Source organism: Drosophila grimshawi, unplaced genomic scaffold, assembly GCF_018153295.1.
Source record: "Drosophila grimshawi isolate 15287-2541.00 unplaced genomic scaffold, ASM1815329v1 contig_1367, whole genome shotgun sequence".
NCBI lineage: Eukaryota > Metazoa > Arthropoda > Insecta > Diptera > Drosophilidae > Drosophila > Drosophila grimshawi.
The window spans coordinates 12,873,672-12,896,694 of record NW_025062889.1 but is presented as its reverse complement, the minus strand read 5'-3'; the positions used below and the strand labels follow the sequence as shown (position 1 = coordinate 12,896,694).

Sequence of the window (23,023 nt, the reverse complement as noted above, 5' to 3'; positions counted from 1 at the left end):
CTTGCCTTTGACTATGACTCTGCTGATGCTGGGGAAAGCTCGGGCAGCGCTTTCACTTTTCGCGCTTAAATTAATCCTTGGAGTGTTGCTGACTTTTGCTTTTACTTTTGCTTTGCATTTCGCTTTTGCCTCTTCAAATTATCGTTCCCCAGTTGTGTAGACAAATGTGCCAAGTCTCTTAACTACTTGGCATGGAAATTGCATTGTGTGGGGGCATTCAATCCCATCATCCTCCCTCTCCTTATAGCTGATTTCAGCAGTTGCATTCACAATGCCAGGCATAAATTGAATAAAGGCCAGGCAAACACTTGCTAGCAACAGTGTAAATAACAAACTCGAGGCATGCTAAGTAAACACAATTAAAGCGTTATTTTACCAAATGAAAATTACAAAATTTGCGCAAATACTTGGCTGTTGGCATGGATACATTTTGTGGCTTCTGAATTATTTGAATTGTTTGTGCCTGATTCTGTAAAGGCTTTCGATTGACATATGTTTATCTCAATGAAATTGGGTTTAGTGAAGTATTGTACGGCTCAAAGCTATTTGTGCAATTAATTGAATATTAGAAAATCGCATAAGCTGTATAGAAAATTAATGATAACCTGTTCGAATTTGTACAGTATGTGAAACTAATTCAAGCTTCATTACACGAATTGAAATAAGAAAATTTTATTATTTAAAAAATGTTTAAAATACTAGGAGTATCAGTGTTGTTGCTTTAGGTAGGCAAGATATTGTCATTGAAATGATTTTTTGATTGAGCCTTAACCATAACAATTTGGTTTTATTCAAAGGTCCGATGTTTTAAAATATCGATTTATTATTTTCCAAAATGTACAACATTTTGTGACATTGTCCCATGTGATCCAACTGAATGATCGATATTTCGATATTTTGTTATTTATATAACTTCTACATAAATACATATCTTTGTATTTGGCAATAATTTCATAGTTCTGCCCTCTGGCGCTGGTGATTTTCTAATTAAGACACATTCAAAATCCATTGTGATTAGTGCGTAACTTTGCATTAGCATATATATCTATTAGGTACATAGTGGATATTTGTTTTCGCTCTTGTTGTTGTTGGCAATGCAGTACAAATGCCAATAAAAGTCAATTAATAGCTTGCAATTTGCTAATGTAAATTAATTAGCACCTGTAACCCCAGAGTCAGCGGTTGCGGTAACTAGTTCATTAAGCGCCAAAGTTTTTCCTTTTTTTTTTTTTACTTTTAAGCCAGCACAAAAAGCTGCAAACGTATAAAAAGTTTTTGGAACGTATTTGGAATTTAGTTTTTTTGTCATCAGCAAAATAATAATGTAAATAAAAAAAACAGCTCGTTAGAGCTGGGTCAAAAGGTAAAAATCACAAAAATTCCATTAAGTATACGACACGTTGGCGTGGAGATATTCAAAAGCTGCGCGCTGACATAAAGCGACGAATGAAATGCAAATAACATTAGCTAACGCGATGACAATATCAACACCGCAATAACAACAACATCCCCAGCCGGTCCATTGTGCTTGAAAGGATTGAAGACAAGAACAATGTTGTTTCTGTTGTTGCTGGCTGTTACACTTGTTGTGTGTTATTGTTGCCGTAACCCGTTTTAAGTGACACTTGCGTAATTTCGACAGGTGCTATGAAAGCAAAATACGACACTTCACACAAAGCGTTGAGCAAAACAAAAGAAAAAGAAAAAGCAGCGAAAAAGCCGAAAACGAAAAGGAACCTTGGCAGCAGCAGCAATAGCAACAGCAATAGAAGGAAAAAGCGGAAAACGAAAAAGTTCCTTGAACAACAATTACAATGAGCGGCTGTTGTGGGTGGGTCCTCTCTTTCGGGGCTGTGGGGGTCTCTTTGTAGTACAGCTGTCGTATTGTTCCAGCAGCAGCAAAGAGTGTAACAGCAAATAAAAAAAATAAAAAAGCAAAAATACTTTTCTTATTACACAATACAATAATAATAATAATAGTCACAAGCGTGGCGCACAATGACAGATTTGTCTTCCGTTTTTCTTGTCGTCCTGGCGCAACACGTGCGGATATAAATTACGACTTTGCTACGAAAAAAACGACAACGGATACAGTCGTTGTAAGCAACAATAGCACCAGCAAAGTAATAGTAGAATCCAGCAACTGACAGCAATACAAATTTTTGCAAATTAGTTGCACTTTAGTATTATTTAGTGCATAAAATGTCGCGACTCGCAGCTGCATGACAAATTAGCAGTATAATAAAGTGGTCCACTCTGACATTACTATAAGAAAAATACGCAATTCTTCTGGTGTTTTTTTTTTTGTGTTAAATGTATGTATATTTAACACATAAAAATGCTAAAACATATGGTAGTCTAGCAGATACTCTGCTTACAGGACTGCAACAGTTTATAAGAAAATTGTCTACTGCCTTGTTTTATATAGAATCTAAGACTTTGAATAGAAGAAGAATTGAACACAAGAAGAGAAGCGCTGGAAATGATAACATAAAATCACAACTCAAAGACATTTGTAGTTATTATTTTTATTTATATTTTACTCATTTATCTGGTCGAATAATTAATTTAATTGTAAGCATTATTTACAACATTTTCTATACTCATCTTAAACGTTTTTATGTAAATGGGTATAGGGTATAAAGTTATGCAACTGCCTAAAATATGTTTGTAGATTAAGAGAACGAGCTCCATTTCTGCTACTGTATTGCATGGTAGACACAATTGCCGAACATTGACACTACTCCATGTGTGGCGCCTGTTAGTATGCTTCTACATATATATATATATATATGTATATATATACATATTTCCAGTTTGTGGCAGTCCACAGTCGTTAGACGGGAATCGTTTTGTTTTTTTCTAGTGCGTTGCTGTTGTTGTTGCCACTGTTGTGTTTTTCAGCGTTTTTTGAGTTTGCTACAGTTAGCGGACTGACAATTGTTTGGCCCCAAAGTATGCTACTTGTTTCAGTGATTTCGTACATACAAGCGCCCACACACACTCGCACACATACACACACATACACAAACAGACATATATACATACGTGCTAGCTGCAAAAACCGCATAAAACTCACAAAAAAAAGAGCAAAACGTAAACCGACAACGACATACAAGTGAGCAGCCGTCCACAGTTGTCGACGTCGAAGTTGCCAACGCAACCGCAGGCTACAAACAACAACAACAGCAACAGCAACATTATTGAGAACGACAACAAAAACAGGAAAACGTAGCAGCAAAATCGTGTATACAAAAGTTTGACAAAGTTGCAGGCAGTCAGTTCATGCCCATATAAACACCATCCAGCCCACACAATCCTACACACGTCCACAGACACACACTGTCCCTTTTACACACGAAAACACACACAAAGCTATTCAGATTTAATGATAAGCATTGCTTATACGAATTCTTGTTAAATATTAATTAAAATATGTACATTTGTATTCTTTTTTGCATTTGGCTTTTGTGATTTGCAATTTGTGGCCTATGGAAAAACTTAAATACTCTTTGAGATTGTTATTACTAATACTAACTATAGGTATTAGTTGGAAACTATAAAACAGCATTTTGAAATGTTATTGCCCGGTCAGAATTTCAAACTTGGATCATAGTTATTTAGTTGCATTCTCTAGATAAGTTTGTTTACATTAAATTGCTTTGGAAACTTAACTGACCTTAATACCTCGTTTTATTACAGCATACCCTGTCAAATGAATTTGCAAACATTCGCAAACTTTGGTTTTGTTCGGCATATTGTTTTTGTTAGTTTTCTCGTGTTTTTATTCATTATATCTTGTAGGAGCGCTGACCAGCACTGGTAGTTTTTATTGTCAGCTCGATTTAATTCCTTATATAGGACTTGAAAATGTGATGTACATTTTTGCCAGCTACTTACATCTATTTAAAACTAAACTTTCCTATTTTGTTATATTTGGTTACCTTATAGTCCTACCATTACCTTCTAAGGGATATGCAAGTTTTAGTTGTCAACTGTTTGGTTGTTGTTTCCCTTCTAATCTAGAAATACGTGTTAGCTTGTCAAATGGTTTATTGGACGGCTCTGCACAGCACTGCCAAAAAATAGAAGACATGAACACATCCGGTTCGGGTTACATGCTTTGGAGTAACCGCAAGCTGTTGGGTTATGACAATGGTGCTGAAAATTCAATTTAAAATATTTCAGAGCTTTTTCTTTTAGTTTTGTTTTTGTTTGATTTATTCATTTATATATTTATTAAGATTTATTAAGCTTACATAATAGCATACATAACTTTTAGTTTTGTGTATTGTTTAGGTTTATTTTACTAAATTACATTTTGTGTTGGTGTTATTGTTGCTCTTGTTGCTTCTGTTGCCAAAATATGACGCAATTTTTGATTGCATTTGCATTTCGCTGCCAATTTGCTTAACTTTATTTGTTGATGTTGTCGTTAGCCTTGTTTGCGTCACGTAAAAATTGTAATGGAAATAAAATGTGCAAGCCAAAACAATGAGAATAATCGGACAGCAAACTGCAAGCTGGATATTATAAAAAAAATATTTGGATATTTTGTGCGTGCATAGATGATAATGCATAATAATTCTGAATAGTAAATATATTTATATATTTGTATTTTTGTAGTATATTTCTTTTACATCTTTTGCTGCACGTCAATCTCGTATCATTGCCGGGGTGTGTGGCAGGACGCGGGATTAAGGCACAGCAATTGGCATTAAAAATATAATTAACTTAATTGCAGGCATTTCATTTCACTATTTAAATGTATCGACCGCCTTTCCGAAGAGGGTAGCGAGTCAAAAAGTGGGAAATTAACAATTTATGTATGTATGTATGTCTTTATATAGTCGATATTTTGGCTTACTTAAAGTTGGATGTGCGTGATTTGTTGTGTGTGTTTCATGGCAGCAGGCGCGGATTGAAGCGCCCCATGAAGAGAATCATGCCTGTTGGATTGTGGCGCACAAAATAGAGGAACGGCTTATCGAAACGGAGCCGGGGAGCATCTGGCACACGTGCCTGTCGCGGACGCAACGGCAGTGGCAGCTCCAAGTACTTCGGATCCAGGAGATCGTCGTAGAAGCCACGACCAAGGGCCGACTCCTGCACCAGCGAACCAAAGTCGATAATCGCCTCCGAGGAATCGTAAGCATCATCATCTGTTGCATCCACATCCTTGTTGCGTTTGCGCAACGGTGGTGCCGGATACATTTCCACGTGATGGTGATCCGAAATCTTCTCCTCGCCGCAAGTGCTAAACGTATTGATCTGTATCATGTCCGACAAGAAGATATCGCGATTGCCGGCACCCGTAAGTCCGCGCAGATCGGCAAAGTCTGACTTGAACAGACCCTTGAGTCCCATCTTCTGCAGACCAAGAGAGGCGTTGATAAAGGAGCGATGGGAGAATCGCGGCAGTTGCACTTCCATGCCCGGCCGATCCATAAGCGCCGTGAGCAGCTTGCTCCATGCATTCTCCTGTCCAAATGCCATCTCAACCAGTTGTCGCTCGAGCCTATCCAGATTATCCGTTGGCGACACTGAGCTCTGATGTCCGGGCATAACGTAGATTGTGCTCACCGTATCCTGTATGCTCCCAAAGGCCACAACTGTGGCATCCAGCTTGGGTTCATAGCCAGCCGTGAATCCGCTGCGATAAAGCACCGCTGGAATAGGTACCAAACGACGTTGACGCACCGTAGGATGCACCTGGAAGAACATCTCGCCATCGCGATCAGTTGTCGAGCCACGGGTGCAATCTGTTTGGAAGAGATTCGCGGACACGGTGGCCAGTGGGCCATTTACCCAAACACTATTCGTGCGCAGATATTCCAGTACTTTGCCCATTGTGTGGCGCTTCACCAAGAGATTTGTGCGACGCCTCACAATATCGTTCACCACATGGAAGTTGACCTCCTCAACGTGACCTGCGTACAATTGCTGTGTTTTCTCCTTAAAGAAGGGCAGAATCTTACCATTAGCTCGATCACTAAAGATCTCTCGAACAAATGCTGCAGTTGCAATCTCGCCCTCCGTTGACTGCTCCACGGAGCTGGTGATGTTACGGAAGATCAGGTGCGGATTGAAGGTAACCATATCATCCAGCTTGAGTATCTCGTTCATTTCACCCGATGTACTGCCACGTGCTCCCAAGAACACCATAGACAACATAGAGGTCAGAGCAAATGGTGATATGACCAGACTTCTTGCAGAGCTAATTTTTTCCGATGTAATTGCCTTCCAGTAGCTAAAGGCCAACTCATTGCAAAGTCGCGCAAAAGACAGCACATCCTCTTCAAGACGCTCTGTGGATGCCTCCAACCCCTGTGAACTAATAGGACTTGGCTGTAGCTTAACTGGTGGTCGCGTTGCTTGTGTGGACGTAGCCATCAGATTGGTTAGCGAGGCAGGTCGTTGCATGGGTCGTTGCTGTAGGTGCTGTTGTCCCAGGATGTTGCTGTTGGTATTCGCATTGTAAGGTAGCACTTTGGGTGGTTGTGGCGCCTCCAGTTGATTGTAGCCGCCGAGCAATGAAGGTTGCACATAATAGGAAACTGGCTTTAGTGTATGCAGTCGCTTGGTTGTTGTAGGTGGCTCTGTGGTGGTGGTACTCGTTGTTGTTGCTTTCTCCGTTGTGCTGCTGGGCAGTAACATAGGCTGATAGCTATTCTGATCCTCCTCATCTTCCTCATCCGCCTGTTCAATGGGCTGATTACCATAGCTGGCTATTGGCAGCGTGACCTTGTAGTTGTGCTCGGCTTGTGCCGATTCCTGCTCCGGTTCCTGATGCTGATGCAGCTTCTCAATCTGTTGCGGTTTCACCACAGTGGCTGTTGTCTCGCCCAGCTTTATATAGGGATCCTCATCGTCGAGGCTTTCATATTTTTGTGCACTTGTTGTATCCTCCTCGGTTAGAGTTGCTGTCAACTCTTCGGATATATCCTCCAAAGCCTCTTCGTCCAGCTCAATGGGTGGCACCGTGCTTAGCTCAAGTTTTTCGGTCACCTGCTCAGAGCTGAGTGACATATCTGATTCGGATGATACAATGGACATATCGCCAGGTATTTCCGTAGGCACAATCTCATCGCTGGCTATTGTATATTGTTGCTCCGGTTGTTTCTGTTGCTGCTTATGCTTCTCCTGCTGCAGGAGTTCATCGCTTCCAGCTGCTGTTTGCTCTTCCGCTGGCTGCTCGCTGTACTGTGGCTGCAGCTGTGCCGCATTTGTGGCGCTATCCTCAACACTTTGCATCACCTCCTCCTGGTCTTGTTTTTGTGCATCTTCTGCGCTCTGCTGCGTTTCTTTTTCCTGTTGCTGTTCAACTGATGTTTCCTCCGCTGCGTCTTGGTAAACATTTGTTGATGTCGCTGTTGTTTCTGCTTTAGTCGTTGTCTGCTCCTCCTCCTGGTCTCTGCTGGCTTCCGTTTGGATTTGCTCATTGTAACCGTTTGTCAACATTTCGGGCATTTCCTCTTCGCTTGCCTTATCTGGCTGGTAGCTGTTTAGCTGCTCGACGCTTGCCGCCGTTGTCGCCTCCTCGCTGGCATTAGTTTCCTTGTTATTCTCCCCGTCCTGTTGATGCAGTTGCTCTGTGGTTGTTGTGCTCTCTGTTGGGATTGCACTTGATGACGTCTCTTGTTGTTGCTCTTCTAGCTCCTGTTCCTCTTTATTTTCTTCTGTGATGATTTCCTGTTTGATTGCGTCTTCTGTTGGCTTTATGGACTCCAGTCGCTCTAGTTCAAACTGCTGTTGCTCATCATCCTCGTTCTGCTGCTGTTGTGCATAGATTTGTGAGAGCGATAAAACCGGCACCCTGAATGTGGTGCTCTCGATTGGATCTGCAGCTGGCGTCTGTGGATTAAGGTAAGCGTCTTCTGATTTGTTGAGCTCCTCATTGCTTGGTATTATGGTAGTGACTTCCTGCTCCTCCGGCTGTTCTTCCGTTGTCGTCGTGGTTATCTTCTGCTGTGGCTTCGCCAATTTTGGCGGCAGCAAAAATGATGTATTCAGCTGGGCAAAACTGGTGAGGCGATGCGAATCGTCTACCTGACCTGTGGCCGGCTTGTAAGATGGTTCTTGTACATGATCCTGTTCCTGTGTGATCTGCTGGATGACATCGGACATAAGGAACTGAAGCTCATCTTTCGTTTCGTTAGAGCTCATAAAAACATCGGATACCAGGGTATTGCTGCCATCCACCAGGGTGGAGGCAACAGTCGCTGCTTGTGTCTGGAAGTTGGCCATGGAGATTTGATCGGTTGGTTTGAGTACCTCCAGATTAAGCTGCTGAACCAGATTAGCTATCATGGGCGTCACCTCAGTGCTATCCTCATCATCGAAAGCGGTAGTTGTACTGACGGGAAGTCGTGCATTTGGCGATTCGGTGTTTGCTGTTACTACTGACAGCTGCTCATAGTAACCAATTGTGGTTGGCTGCTCCTCGGTTAGCTCGGTAATCACAGCCTCAGGCACATCTGCATATAGTGGCTCAAATTTGACAACATGATTAGCCTCATCTATGGGTTTGCTTGTCGTTGCCTCAGCATAAGCTTCACTCTCGGTTTCTGTTACCGATTCGGTTTCGTCGATCGTCGCCATAGGAGTGGTCAGTAGGAATTGTGCATTATAGGGTAGCTCTGTGGTCTCTGGCTCCGCAACAGGTTTCTCTGTCTTCTTTAATTGTAATGTTGGTGCGGGATGTGTGGCCGTAAAGTATTGCGGTCTTGCAGTAATCAAAACAACAGTTGTTGGCTCCTCCGGTTCCACTTCCATGCTGCTCAGTGTTGTTTCCTTCTTGTAGTTTGTGGACTCCGTGGAGTCGAGTAGTTCCTCATTTGTGCTTGTGTCCTCATTCTCATCAAGCATTGTGGATAAAGTACTGCCACCATAGTGAGCGGTTAATGGTCTAGGTGTATTCAGAATTGATGTTGATATCTTGGGAGTTTCTGTTGTTGTCTTGGGAGTAGTAGTGGTTGTAGTTGTGGTTACGCTTATTTTCTTTTTGTTAGCCAAAATTTCCATTTGCTCTTTGCTGTCCGCGCTGTCGTATTTAACAGGCTCCACACTTTGGATTTCATCCTTCTTATCGCTGGCAAGGAGGCCCTGTGTTAGGCTCTGCATAATCTGATCAACTGAGTGCATCTGATCCGCTGACAGTTGAGGGACGGGTGGTGATGTGGATGTACCTTGTTCTTGCATTTGTTGTTGCAACAGCGCCAGTGATGGCAGCGGCGTCTTTAGGTGCATCTTCTCATAGTTATCTTCTTCATTCTGGGTGCCGATTATTGTTGGCAGATTTTCAGTGGCCTGCGCATCGTAACTGGGCACGGGATATAATGGTGCGTGTGTGGTGCTTGTGGTGCTTGTGGTGGTTGTTGTGGTTGTTGTACTTTTGGTTGGTATAGCATTTATGTATCCATAGCTTTCGGCTTTGGTGATTTCAGTGGTAGCGGCGTTGTGAATGGGCTTTCCGTGTATTTTGTTATAGTGGTGTTCTGTGGTTGGTTGCTTTGTGCTGCTGGTGACGCTGGCATGCGTGGGTACTGCCTGTATTTTCTGATAATGCAGAGTGGGTGGACGTTTAGTGGTTTGTTTGATGGTTGTTGTAGTCGGCGCATTTGTTGTTCTTCTAATTGGTTCAGATGTTGTTGTTGTAGTGGATGTTGTTGGTGCTGCAGTCGTCCTGGGTTCTGGTGTGGTTGTTATGGTGGATGGTTGCTGATATGCGGGCCTTTCCGGTGGATCTTGCTGTGATGCAAGTCCAGTATATGATGGAATGGGTTGCTCTGCACTTGCTTCTGGATCTTGTTGTATTGCTGGCTCAGCTGAGGTTGCCTCAGGTGGAGTTCCTGTGCTGGTGGATGAAGTGGTGCTGCCTTTTGTTGGTGTGGGCTTAGGCTTCTTGTGCGGACGATGCGGACGAGGTGGTTTATGTGTGATAACCTCTTGCTGCTGTGGTGCAGTGGCTGCCACTGCTGGCTCAACGATTTGATGCTGTGGCTTCGGTTTCGAGGTTGGCTTGCGCTTGGGTTTGCCAGGCTTGTTGCTGCCTGTGCTGGTGCCTGTGTGTCCAGGTGTGCGTGTGGGCTTGCGCTTCTTCTTCTTTTGCGTGGTTGGCACCGGCGCTCGTGTGGTTGTTGTCGTGTCTGGTGCGGGTGTTGTTGCCTCCGTGGCTGAGATAGGTGTAGTGGATGTACTGGGTGCTGGTGTTGTGCTGGTGGTGGTGGTGGTTGTCTTCGTCTTTACCTTTTGCTTTCCACCAGATGGATGAGCGGTGCTGCTGGTGGCGCTATTGCTAATTGGTTTCTTGACGCGATGTGGCTGGGTGGGTTTTCGATGCACATTGCCTGGTTTTTTGGCCAGATGTTGGTTCAAAATAATCTTTTCAGTGGTGTTTGAGTGGCTAGCAGTGCCGCTGAAAGAAATAGGTGTGTGTATGAACTCCTGATTGTTGTAGAATATGCGTCGCGTTGTGGTCTCTGGCTTGCCGGTGGTGCTGGGCAGCTTTTGGTAAATAGGCTGCATGTGGAGCATGTCAAAATCATGCATATTGGCTGCCGCCTGTTGATACTGGTGTATGCCCGTATAAACGGATTCCAAAGGATCCAAATCCTCCTGCACCACCTGCGGTGTCATCTCAGTGGTGGTGGTTGTGGTATTGTTCTTGCGCTTGTTGCCCGGCTTACGTTTAGCTGGTTTCGGCTTCTTTGTCACGCGCTGCGTTGGTGGTGCTGTTGGTACTGCACGTGTAGAAGTGTCCACCAGCTCCGATTCGGGAGTCATAACAATTTGCTGGGGCTTCTGCTGTGGAAAGATGTCACCGCCTGTATTGCCAAAGATGGCGGGTAGTATAAGCGACCAGGAAGAAGAGACATCGGGCGTATCGAGTACGGGCAGCAGTTCGCCGGAACTGTTTTTCGATGAGCTGCTGGCCACCTCCTTGTTGAGCACATGCTGCACACTGTCTACAATATCCTGAACTTTCTTCTCCGGTTCGTGATCTGCCAGCGGTGCTGTGTGAATTATTGAGGGTCCTTCGCCATCGCCATTGGCCACAATGCTCTGGATTTCCTGCATGGTCATCAGACGCTTGATTAGCTCGCCATGCTCATCGAAGGTGTAGAACTCGTAGCGATCGGGATTGAGCAGATCTATGGGGCTGGCAACCTGTAGCGATGGCTGCGGCTTGGGCACCTTCTGACCCACTGCATCTGTAAACTGCGGTTCATTTCCATCCAGCACAACGGACACCGACGAAATCACACTGGAAAGTAGACAAACAAGTTAATTGCATTTTCATTCAAATTACGAAACTAGAAACTACCCCGAACCAATTAAAAATGGGTCAAAATGGTAGATTAAAGTTGATTGTATGCAGGCCGAAGGAAGCATCTCCGACGCCATTAAGTATATATATGCTATTATTCAGCACAGTTGGAAACAATAATATTATCATATGTCTTATACCATGAGCAGATTAAGTTTCGTTATCAAATAGATGGAAATAAGAAGCCACTTTTTTCATGCAGCTGGTTGAAATATAGCTTAGGCAAATATTGGTCATTTCTTAAAGAATACAATTATATATCTGCCAATCTAAAAAGGACGAAAAGCATATGATGTCGAGTGATGGACAGTGATTAATGGCAAATAAGTGCGATTAAGTTTTTGAAAGTTTCATTCTCAACGCAAGTCATGCTGCATACTTGGCGGCGCATTCGCAGGCATTTTAATAGAAATGGGATGCCAAGCAATCGCTGCTTGAAAGTCACATAGTCATGCTCGCTAGCTGCCCTGCCATTGCATTTGCATTTCCCCATCTGCCAGTTGTAGTAGCAGTAATAGTTAGTTAACATATCTACACGTACCGTATATAGCATACAGACACTCAAACTAGATTTAACATGGCACATCATTAACATTTAAGCACGTGACAGATGCGTTCTTTGTCATATGCAGCTGCTGCTGTTGCTGCTGCTCCTATATCTGAGTATCTGTGTGGGAAATTCCCTTTTGAAAAGTCTTTAAAGATGAATGTTATTTTTTGCTGCATTTTGCATTGGTTTAAAATTTTGTTTGTTTTCTTCTGCACTGCGTAAAATGGAAAACATTGATAAAATTTAAATGGAAATATGTCGAATTTAAATGTTTGGTTATGAAAAGATAGCTATCGGGTGAAATTGCCAATGGAAAATATCATGCTGTTGAATCTACAATCATTTCAAATATATGCAAGGCAAATAAAGTGAAACCACATGCCAGATTGAAGAAGTAAAAAAATCTTTTCTTGCAGCCTTATCAAGAGTATCTCAACAACAAAATTGTCATCATTATTATCAATGCTTGCAGCGGCAGCTGCTCGTAATCATTATCAAGCTTTAACCGACAACTGTCTACCATATGCCGCAAGGTCTGAGAATTTGTTTACGCGCCGGAATTAATATGAAAACGACGCAGAACCTTGGGATTTCCCAGCAAGCGAAATGTGGGCCGAATGTAACGAAAACAAAAATATTAATTTTCGTTGTGCTTGTGCAAATTTTCGGAGCCAGCTGCTTAAGGGTTGCGACTCCGCAGCACTTGACTACCACAAACCATTTTCAGAGGAAAGGAAACCAAATTTAACAAAAGTGCTCCACGAAAAGCAACTGATTAGCATTGATTTGAAGTTAATGAGCACTCAATTTGTGCCAGCCTTGTTATTGTGAAGTTGTTTCTTTTTTTTTTTTTAATTTTTATTGTTGATTTTTAAACGCATCGCCGCAAGGTATGCCACGTGTTTTATTGGGGTCTCCGTCAAGTGGCCGCCGTGGCGCCTGGTGAGCAAATTAATTAAAATACTAAGGAATTTGCCAACTGACCAGATCCACAGGCACCAGTCCTGCCCGCGCCACAACAAAAGGGAAATTCTATTTCAATTAGTGGGAAAAATTGCAAAAACGTTGGGCAAACAAAAGACTTTTCCCCTAACAACAGAAAACAACAGCAACAATCAACGCAAACAAATACCAAGTAAAACAAGTAACAAAGCTCGTCTCAAGAGTGCCCGACTATGTCACATCCTGTACCCAGCGCTGAAATGTCCGAGCTTAGGTAGGGCAATAAGCTGCCAGCTGGGCACTTTAGACAATGGATGTGCACTATAGATAATTGATTTCTAAAGGTCCTTTTGGTTTAGGCATAAAATTTTGCATTCTAAGGGGTCAGTGTATGAGTGTTGGTCATATCTACAGCTTAAATATTCTTACGAATTTGGTCCCCGAGCTATTCTTTGGTGAAGAAGATGAAGGTTGATAAATCAATAGTTTTAAGATATTTTTAAAGATGCTTTTTAGATACAGACAACGCTCTCATATAGTCCAACGTCGCCCTGTTACTTAATGGAATGAAGGTGTTTTTTTTTGTCTGTTAATATCATATCATGATACTCTTCTTAAACATTTTAGCTATATACAGGGTACACGGGTTAGTTGAAATGTTTGCAAAGTTGAGATCGCGAATGTTAGCTGAAGAGACTGTGAACTCACCTGGAACCGATGACTTTCTTTGATGCCTCAACCGGTGAAGCAGCCGCACTTGCTGCTGCGGGATAGGTGGTGCTGGCGGTGGTGGGCCGCTGCTCCTGTTTCGGCATAGCCGCTTCGTACACAAAGGCTGGCTGCATGGCGGGAGCGTCATTCCTGTGGCTGGACGTGCTCGATGTGGTCAAATAGGTGTACATTGGCTGCTTTGACTGTTGCTGCTGTGTGTAGCTGTTGCTCTTTCTATTAGTGTTCTTGTTGCTGTTGCTGTTGCTATTGGGAAAGGCCGCTACAGCGACGATGCCCAGCGTCAGGCACAGCCCGAACAGATGTAACTTGCGCAGGCAACGCATGGTTGTTGTCCTGCTTGTCCTACTCTAAGACCTCGTCTCTTCAGTGCTCTGTTGACTTTCTGTTTTGGCGCGTTTGATTTTGTTGGAGATTGGGGCTTATCTAAAAAAACACTGACTCCTAGCTCGTAGCTCTCTCACCGTGTGACCTTGTGGGGTCCGTATTGTTTAATGTGGGCAGTCGGGTAGCGACCCTTGCGTAAACATGAAGCGAGGAAAGCTGTAAAATAAAATGAAAACAAAAAGCTAATTAATGCAATGTTAATGAAAATGAAAAGATAGCATAACGCCCCAACAAATAAAAAGAAAACAAGATTTAAGTATGTGGTATGTATGTATCTGTGGAAATGTACATAAAGTCTACGAAATTATTGAATTTGTGAGATGGCTTTTAAGTGGAGTTTCGCATCTCCATCCTGTGGCATGCTTTAAAGCTATCATAATTAGGCAGCCAAGCCAATTGCCCAGTCACCTGAAGCCCAAATCCGCAGCACGCTAATGCGCCTGTAATTATGCTAATAATACTAAGCAGCCACATGACTACCAGCTCTCAGTGAGAGTGTGTGTGTGTATGTATGAGTGTGTGTGCTGCTTAAGAGGCACCTGCAACCATCGCTACGTCTTTGCAACTAAACATGCTTTCTATTCAGCTTCCTTCTCTGAAGCACTCCCGCCCCCTGGAGTGTAGTGCTCGGCAATTTTCACATAAGAAGCCATCGTATGCATATTCACATCTGTTTGTAAATATGTGCTGCAGCTGCTGTTGCACTCCACTTCTGCATGCATATGTGTATGTTGCATAATACAGGTCTTTAATCTAGTCTTTAATCATTCCGAATGGCATTTAGGGCATGTTATTATATATGTATGTGTTTTGCTCAGTTCAAATGTCAGTCCATATCACTTTCACAAATCTCGGACTGACAGCAACGTTTTTATTGCCAAATATAAATACCAAATTATTTCTATACCCTGCATGTGAGCAATACAGAAAGTGTCTGTATCAAAGTATCACATTTAAGCATGTATAATTTACTCGAAATCATCTATGTGTTTATTGTTTAGAATTTTGCTGAAATATAATTAGTACAAAACATGGCGAGTTATTTACTATATTTGATTATTTGCAATAGTCTTGCAATCATGAACTTTTAGTTCATAGCATTAGCTCAGTTAAGAGTTTCGATTTTTAAATTCTTCATCTGTTTTTCAATTTTCAATTTTTAAAGCAGATCCTACTTATATCATTATGGAACATAACATAACACCAATTTGATACTTTATCCTTTAAAGCGCTGAGTACAGGTTATCCCACAGGCGAGTGTTGGGTTTTTGCTTGTCGGTGAAAAGTTTTGGGTTTTGTTTTCAGGTTATGTTACTAAGCTTTTGTGTGTGGTGATAACAGAATGACTTGTCAATGGCGCGACATGTGAAAAACAACAATATGTTAATAAGCGCAAACGCTAACAACAAAAGCAACAATACAAACAGCCGCAACAACTATACCAATAATATAACTAAAGAACGCGCTGACAACTTTAAGCCTTTGCTGTCAAAATGTTAACACAAAGTCAGCACACACACAGAGAGAGTGTGTGTATGCTGTGTGTGTGTGTGTGTCTGTGTGCATGTGTGTGAGTGTGTGTGCACTGAACCCCACAACTTTTGCCACAGCACGTACTCGCAAATGTGTGCATATACATATTTATGTATAAAAACCTATAGCATACTATAAGCAGCTAAACAATTTTTGTCCAATGCGAAAAAAATCTCGCATAAATATCGACGAAGGCCATAAAAATATGTTGGCTGGTGTGTGTGTGTGTGTGTGTGTGTGTGTGCATGATGCTTTTATGGCCAAACTGTGGCCAAATTAACATAAATTGTGCGTAAAATATTTCAACATAACGTTTAAGTATTTTCAGAGACGCTTTGGGCAACTGCCAATGCTTCTCCTTGGGCATTTCTAAGGATATCAACGCACTGCCACGCGATGACAGTGCGAGAAGAGGGAAGGGAAAAGGGCAACGTCTAGGTCACCAGTCATGGGCACAACTTGACAATTGATTTGTAACGGTAAATTACGAAATGTCTGCCATCTGAAGTTTACAGCTGGATGAGAGAAAGAACCTATGTAACAGCTCCACCTGACATTGAAAATGTAAATGAAATGCAAGAACCGAAAAGTAGCTGTTGCCGTAGAGGTGAACAGGGTGTGGAACAGGAGGCAGCAGATTGAAGACTGACTGCCTGGCATTGTCTGCATGACAATGACGCTGAGTGACATGACAAGTGGACGACACACACACACACACACACACACACACACACACACTGACACACAGAGACACACATTGAAAGTTACAAAACCAGAGCAAACACTAGAAGAAAGTGCGGTCGCTCTAGCTTGGGTTAAGGGCACAACGAACACAAGATTGAACCTGACAGCTGTACGGACAAGCAAGGCTAACACATACACACATTCGCAATCACTCTGGACATTTGTTTAAACAAATCAGCCAGACATTTACGTATACTATATGCCCCACACACATCACAAATACTTTTGCGTATCCTATAAATCAAATGAGAAAATGACAAAAGAAAAAGGTGTATTTAGTCGACATGACATTTTAGGCCGTGTGGTTGACAGTTTTGTTTAGCCCAAAAGCCACACGGCGATAGGCAAAGGTAGGCCGAACGGTTGTGTTTGCACCTTTATAAGTATGGTGTGGTATAGGTCGATTATCTACAAGAAAATTCGACATTCTGGTGGTTTTTGAATATCTAATATTAAAATATATAAATATTTTAAAATTTAAAATTACCTACTATTTCCTTAAACTGCTCTATTTATGCTTTTCAATTCGGTATGAATTGCAGTTAAATAATTTTATATTTATTTTTAAGAAAATAACATTGGATATTGAAAAATATGAAATGCCAATTGACTCAGACAGAGATATAAGCTGAAACTTAACACAATAACAAATTTGATGTCGTCTGTTAAAGATATTCAGACGAAAGTCCACTTAAGTTACCTGCTAACAAAAACAAGCCAAACAATTTCCATGTTGCGTGTGATGAAAATACAAAAGAAATTGGTTTTCAGGCTGACAAAAGCAAAACAAGCAGCAACCAATTGAGCCACTCAAGAACACACACACACAAACACTCCTTCATAAAGTTGAAAACAGTTTTGTCCATGCGGTGGCTGCTTTTGGCCAGCGAAAATGTGTCACGTTTCGGTTGTGGAAAATTAAGATTTTGACTCCCTTGAACTTATTTCGGTTTGTTTTTGCTTGTTAGGCATTGATTTTGCAGCGAGTTTTATTTTATTGGATTTTCTTGGACTTGTACTCAATCAGTCTTCGTTTGCGGTTGGAAATTAAAGTAAATTGCATTAGAATTTTATTTGGACAAATACTTTTAATCGAAGTCTCTGTCGCTGATGCTTTAAAAGGGCAAAAATCACAGCCAGTACAAATACTGCCGTAATTTACACATTGGCAGCCAGTGTGCCATAGTCTGTAAGTGGTGCCCCCCATCTCCCATCGCACACCACGCCATGCTACTCGCAGTTCAATTGAGTCTCAGTAAAGCTGTTGAGTATGATTCTATCCCATTATTTTATACCCTGTATGCCTCAAATGTATAGGGAAGCACTAAAAGAAACACAATGTTATTCCTATGAAACACTATATGTTTGTTATATTTGTACTCTATTTTAGATTTTGTTACATGGCATTAGTTAGTCGAGCACTCGCAACAGAAACTTGCTTGCTATTTTCTTTACTAGAGCTAGGAAAAGCAGCCAAGTGTTAGCCGACATTTACACGCTGCTGGTGATGCTGATGTTGTTCTTGTTATTGCTGGTACTGATGCTGCGCTGTTTCCGTTTGAAAGCAGTTCTTGCTTGTGTCTTAGACGACGAGGCCAAAGGCAACAGAACTTGAAAAGAAATAGCTTCTAGGACTGCCACCACTGCTACTGCTGCTGCTACTTGGTCGCAATGGTGCGCGCACTTTCGCACTTTTACGCTCTCGTGGGCCTCGAGTGTGGATTGGCGCTAGCTACACTAACAAAAGTTTATCGCTTTGTTTCCGTTTCCGTTACGCTGGCGTTACATATACGCCGTGCTAGGATGGGTTGGGGCGATGCGCTTCGGTCGCTCCCTAAAGCGTAACCTCCAGACGCTCATAAGAGGTAATTTCAGAGCTTTGTGCTAGGGTGTGCGGGCTGGAACAGGGGGAGGAGTTGGAGAGACTCCGCACACTTTTACCGAAGTTAGCTCGGCAAAGCCAAAGTTTTTCCACAGAACATTTGATTTTATTTATTTATTTCGATTTGTGCGCTTTCTTTGTGGCAACTTGGTGTCGCTATTGCTGCTCGTTTTTCTGCGTTTTTGGCCTACGTAACAATTTCCTTCCTATTGCTTCCTCAACTTATGCCGCTGGCATTTTTGGTGCCTTTTGGGTCTCTGCCTCTCTGTGCTAATGTGCATTTCATTTTCCGTTTTGCCACTGCCACTCAATTCGTTGGCCATTTCGCTGTGTGTATGTGTCTGTGTCTGTGTCTCTATGAGTGTGTGTGTGTGTGTGTGTGTGTGTGTGTGTGCCCAGTCAACAGTGTGTCGTGTATGACATATATTGTTTTTGGAAAAGATTTCTTTCCTTTCTTTGGTTTCCTTGGCGCCGTAGGAGCCACTTACATTCCAATCACGTGCATATCTATGCCAATCTTTATTTTGCCTCTGCAACTTTTAAGCTCGTTTCCTCTTTACTCACCTACATGTAGCTGTCTATTATTCCAATATGTATACAAGGGTATGTGTTGGTTATTACACATCATATTTATTGCCTGTTGAAGGGACGTATGATTTTCTCATCTTGTATGTAACGCATTCAAATCAAAATCTCCAAAGATTGAATGAGCATGCGATCTACGTTCTATTCTTTTTAAAACTATGAAAATCAATCGTTTTACAGATACAGGTATTATTTGGTATAGCTCTCAATCGGATAAAATAGTTATATTTATTTTATCGTTTAATTTTTGAAATAAATCTTCAGTCAAACTCAATCATTTGATCAAATACTTTTCAAAATGTAACTACTAAATGTAACTATTAGTTTTTTAAAAGGATAACTTAAACTTTCATAAATTTGCAAGAGTATTTCAATTTTGGAAACTGTAATTTGTGTTGTTGTTTGTTTTTTCCCATACAAACATTTGTGTTGCTATTTTTATACTTTTTTGTTTGTTGGCTTTGAAACCTTATTATTGTTTTGCGCGGCACACGGAGCATGTCTGTTAGAATATCTATCATTTTTACTTTATTTTTCTCAGTTTACTTTTTTTTTTTTTGTTGGGTTTTGTGTGTGTGTCTGTGGCATATGTGTGAATATTTTATGGTTGCGAAATGTGATTGTGAGTGGATATGCTGTGGGCGTCTTTGGCAATTGCTGAGTTGGCTTGGCAACACGGCCAAAATGCAGCCTGGCAGGCTCTATTTTCTGGTTTTGGCTTCGGTCGCACTCGTAATATTGTATTCCGCCGCTTGGCCTGCAACTGACACCTAAACTGTGGCCACAAAAGCGCACACACTTCAACACATATTGTCGGTGAGATGCCGAACCTTTATTCGTAGTTTTTCAAGTTTGTTTGGCTACAATAAACTGCGTGGGTGGTCAGAGTTGGTGGAGATGTGATAAGCATTAAGAGCTGCTCAAAGCTCACATTGTCGCATTGATTTGCGCACAAAATCCAAACACGTTTCTGAGCTACGGGGGGAGTTCTAGCCAACGTTCAATTGTCCTAAGTTGTGATGCCCAATCGTGCATTGGATTAAGCACGTGCCATAAACTTGGGTGAAGCGTTTTAATATATAACATTTGTGACATTAATTAGCAAAAAGTTGCCATGTCTTAGCCAGCCAGCCAGGTTACGTGAGTTGTGCCACAATTCCACTTGGCAAGCTGCAAGTTGGCGCAATATGCAGCTCTAGCATGCAACTTTTTGATTGCCATCATTTGTCAAAATGGCGCGTGCACTTCTCTTGTGAATTTGCATTTGGAGCTTAACCTTTTGGCTGCGGGTTTGCGTCTGGATTGTATTTTGATTTGGCATACATTTCAATCGAATTTAATTTCATAAAATTGCAGTTTTAATAAATAGCTTACAGTAGCAAAAGCATCATGGCCACAGCAGAGTTTTAAAAAGTTAATAAATTGCTTTAAATAAAGTAAATGTGCAAACACAGCACATGCAGCCTTGTATGTCATGTGGCATTCGTGGTTACGCTCGCATTCACATTGATAATGGCTTAAATATAACGACAAACAGCAAATGTCAACGGGCAATGGCAGCGGCATCGATATTACCATCGCCGTCGCCATCGGCATTGGCAATTCCCAACCAGAGCCGTGGCACTTAATCCATTATGCAATCGCTGCCATTATCACTTCTGTAATATATTTATGGTAGGCAGCGTTGACAACTATAACGCAAAGGCTTTATTCTCAGATAAACAAATATGTATAAGTAATATCAGGGATTGGACGGGTTAGGTTTATGGTTTACTTTAAAAATTGCATATATGCTAGGTAAATAATGCATATATGAAATATATGATATAAATCGTATATATGCATGTATACGCAAATATTATTTTTATCAGTTATCTGTCTTTTGAAAATATATACAAGACAATATATCCTTTGTGCTTTAAGTTCGGAATAATGTAAACAAAATGTATTCAATGCAATAATTTTTTGACGCCTTTGGAAAACTGGGAAGATATAGTAAAGAAAAATGGTTGTCATCAGTAAAATAGATACTGAGTAAAATAAAATATCTCCAAATAATTTGAGATAACATTAACATTTAACAAAAATTAATGTAGTTAAATATGATTCTGTAAGTCTCTCCGTTGATAATAATTTATTATGAATCGTCTTACAAATTGCACAATTCACTTTTAGTGATTGGGCAGATGGGATAGTTTCTCGCTCAGCTCCAGCTGGGTCTTGATCATGGTGGAGAGTGTAATGCTCAAAAGTATATCCCGAACATTGGTATTGAACATGAGGCGAAATGACTCAGCATCCATCATCGGCACCGAAGTCAGTGCCTCGTATAGAGCACGTCCTACACGCTTATCCGGCAGACGCTTACGAGCAAGCACATCCTTGATGTAGCGCAACAACAGATCCAGCTTCTCTTCCAGCGCGAGTGTGATCTCAAGAACAGACATCAGTTCGGGAAGAATGCGGCCGGGCTGCTTAGCCGGATTCAAAGCGTAGTTCTGCATTACACGCAGCGCTACTGAATCATCAATCTCCGTGCCCATCTTCAACAGCGGCAGCAGTGTGAACATCAGACCTTTGGTGCCACCTGGCACCCCAATCGGTACGCCGCAATAGAGACGCGTATTGAGCCTGCCACCGCGCAGCTTGAGGTCCACCAGCAAATGCAGTGGCTGTGCATCCGCGCACTCGCGGGCATAATAGGCGTGCAAAGCGGCTGAGGAACGGGATAGTGATTTGGCTGTGTTGTACCAGCCAACGATTTTCTCCTGCGGGTTGTTGATCTGGTTCAGCTCGTACATCTCGCTTGCATACTGTTTGTCCAGCTTGACCTGCTCCATCTCGCCAATCTGCTGCGTCTTGTGTATCACCATGTAGCTATTTGTTATCTCAATAGTGTCATTACTCCTGTCGCGGAGACCCAACAACGTACCCACAGCCACTTCGGCCAATTTGGGTCGATGCTCGTAGGCGGAGATAATTTGGAACAGTACCAGCGGTTGTAAACGCACCTTGGTATGCATTTTATAGTTTGAGATCGACATGCTCGAAAGTTTTATTTACCACAGTCAGTAGCACGTTGAATTGCAAAAATTCTTGAAAGCTGTGTGAAGTTAGCCGCACTTAATTCGATGCACGGCCAGTGTTGTACAATTTAATTATTAGTGCTGTCACACATTTGTTGTCTACAATTATTCTACTTAAAATGTTTTACGATTTAAACTTAATAAAAAGCATTTTTGTTTCGTTGATAACAAATTTAATGCATTTTTGGTAAAGTGTAAAAAAAGATAAATATTTAAATATGCAAATACTATTACTAAATATTGAAAATTACAAATTCTGTCAGGAGATAATCCTTTTTTTTTAACAATGCATATTTTGAAATGAATTGCTTATTAAAAAAATAAATAAATAAATAAAAATAAAAAATAGCTACACATTTCAAATAACATGACTATTTTAAATGCAAAAGTTGACAAAAATAGATTACCCGTTATCTGTCTGTGCAGCTCACAAATTACTTGAAAGTGTCAAAAACTATTTCTTTGGCCCCGTTGTGCGTCTGTGTTATTGTGTGTTTGGTTGTCATTGTTGCAAATTTGGTTACTAACAAGCATATCCTTTATGTCTCGCTGTCCCCCCTTTCCGTCTCACCTCTTAAAAGGCCAGCGACTGCCACTTCCACTTGGGCGAACGGCCTTTGCGCTTGACCGCCTGCCCGGGTTGCGACATATGGAAATCCCATAAAAGGGTACACAGCACCAGGAGGTGGAAGTGGAGGAGGAAGCAGGAGAAATGTAAAAAAAATTAGAAAATTCCTTGCAAACACTTTGATTTTGCTAGAAAATTTGCACAACAGCAAAGTTTTCAATTTATAATCAAAACAAGTGAGACCCAGAAGGGCTAGAAAATGTCCAGGACTAGCTGATTAGTACGGTGACCCTTACACATACAAAGTTTCTCAGTTTATACGTTTTTTTCTTCTTTTTGTTTTGGGTGTGGGCCTTGGCCCTGGTACATTCATTCATTCAATCATCATGCATTCATGCATTCATTCCAGCTAGTAAAAAAAAAAACTGTAAAAAACGAAAGGGATTTTGAAAGGTGCGCAAAATCCTTTTTACGTATTCAGCAAACAGCAGCAACAACAAAAAAGTCGTCGTATCCTTTCATGGTTAAATGCGTTTTCTTGGTTAGAGTTAGTGGCTGTGTGCAAAAGTGTCTGTGTGTGTGTGTGTGTGTGTGTGTGAAAGGATTAGGTATCCCAGCATTTTTATGATTATACTCATGCTCTTAGCTATGGTGTGCGATGACGCCTCTGAATGATGACCATAATGCA

General features: G+C 41.5%; 2 protein-coding genes across 2 annotated transcripts; both read right to left on the bottom strand.

Annotated features, from left to right (window-relative positions):
• Positions 1-4,666: 4,666 nt before the first annotated feature.
• LOC6559761 (mucin-17) lies at positions 4,667-13,876 on the bottom strand. Its single transcript, XM_043215559.1, has 6 exons — positions 13,530-13,876; positions 9,799-11,266; positions 8,575-9,720; positions 8,506-8,541; positions 7,181-8,466; positions 4,667-7,090 (listed from the first exon to the last, which is right to left on the bottom strand). Exons 1-6 carry the CDS (start codon positions 13,874-13,876, stop codon positions 4,903-4,905), a joined length of 6,471 nt encoding a protein of 2,156 aa, XP_043071494.1. The 3' UTR covers positions 4,667-4,902.
• A 6,912-nt stretch (positions 13,877-20,788) lies between these two features.
• Positions 20,789-21,780, bottom strand: LOC6560098 (eukaryotic translation initiation factor 3 subunit F-2). Its single transcript, XM_001986604.2, has one exon. The coding sequence runs from the start codon at positions 21,723-21,725 to the stop codon at positions 20,853-20,855; it is 873 nt and encodes a 290-aa protein (XP_001986640.2). The 5' UTR covers positions 21,726-21,780; the 3' UTR covers positions 20,789-20,852.
• Between the last annotated feature and the right edge of the window lie 1,243 nt (positions 21,781-23,023).

What these genes read in the sequence shown, in the direction of transcription:
- LOC6559761 (XM_043215559.1), bottom strand. Translation starts at nt 13,876, where the DNA reads ATGCGTTGCCTGCGCAAGTTACATCTGTTCGGGCTGTGCCTGACGCTG. An exon ending in CGATCGACGAAACCGAATCG is followed by an intron (nt 8,542 to 8,574) that starts GTAACAGAAACC and finishes GCTTATGCTGAG; the next exon opens with GCAACGACAAGCAAACCCAT. An exon ending in AGCGAGCAGCCAGCGGAAGA is followed by an intron (nt 7,091 to 7,180) that starts GCAAACAGCAGC and finishes TACAATAGCCAG; the next exon opens with CGATGAGATTGTGCCTACGG.
- LOC6560098 (XM_001986604.2), bottom strand. Translation starts at nt 21,725, where the DNA reads ATGTCGATCTCAAACTATAAAATGCATACCAAGGTGCGTTTACAACCG.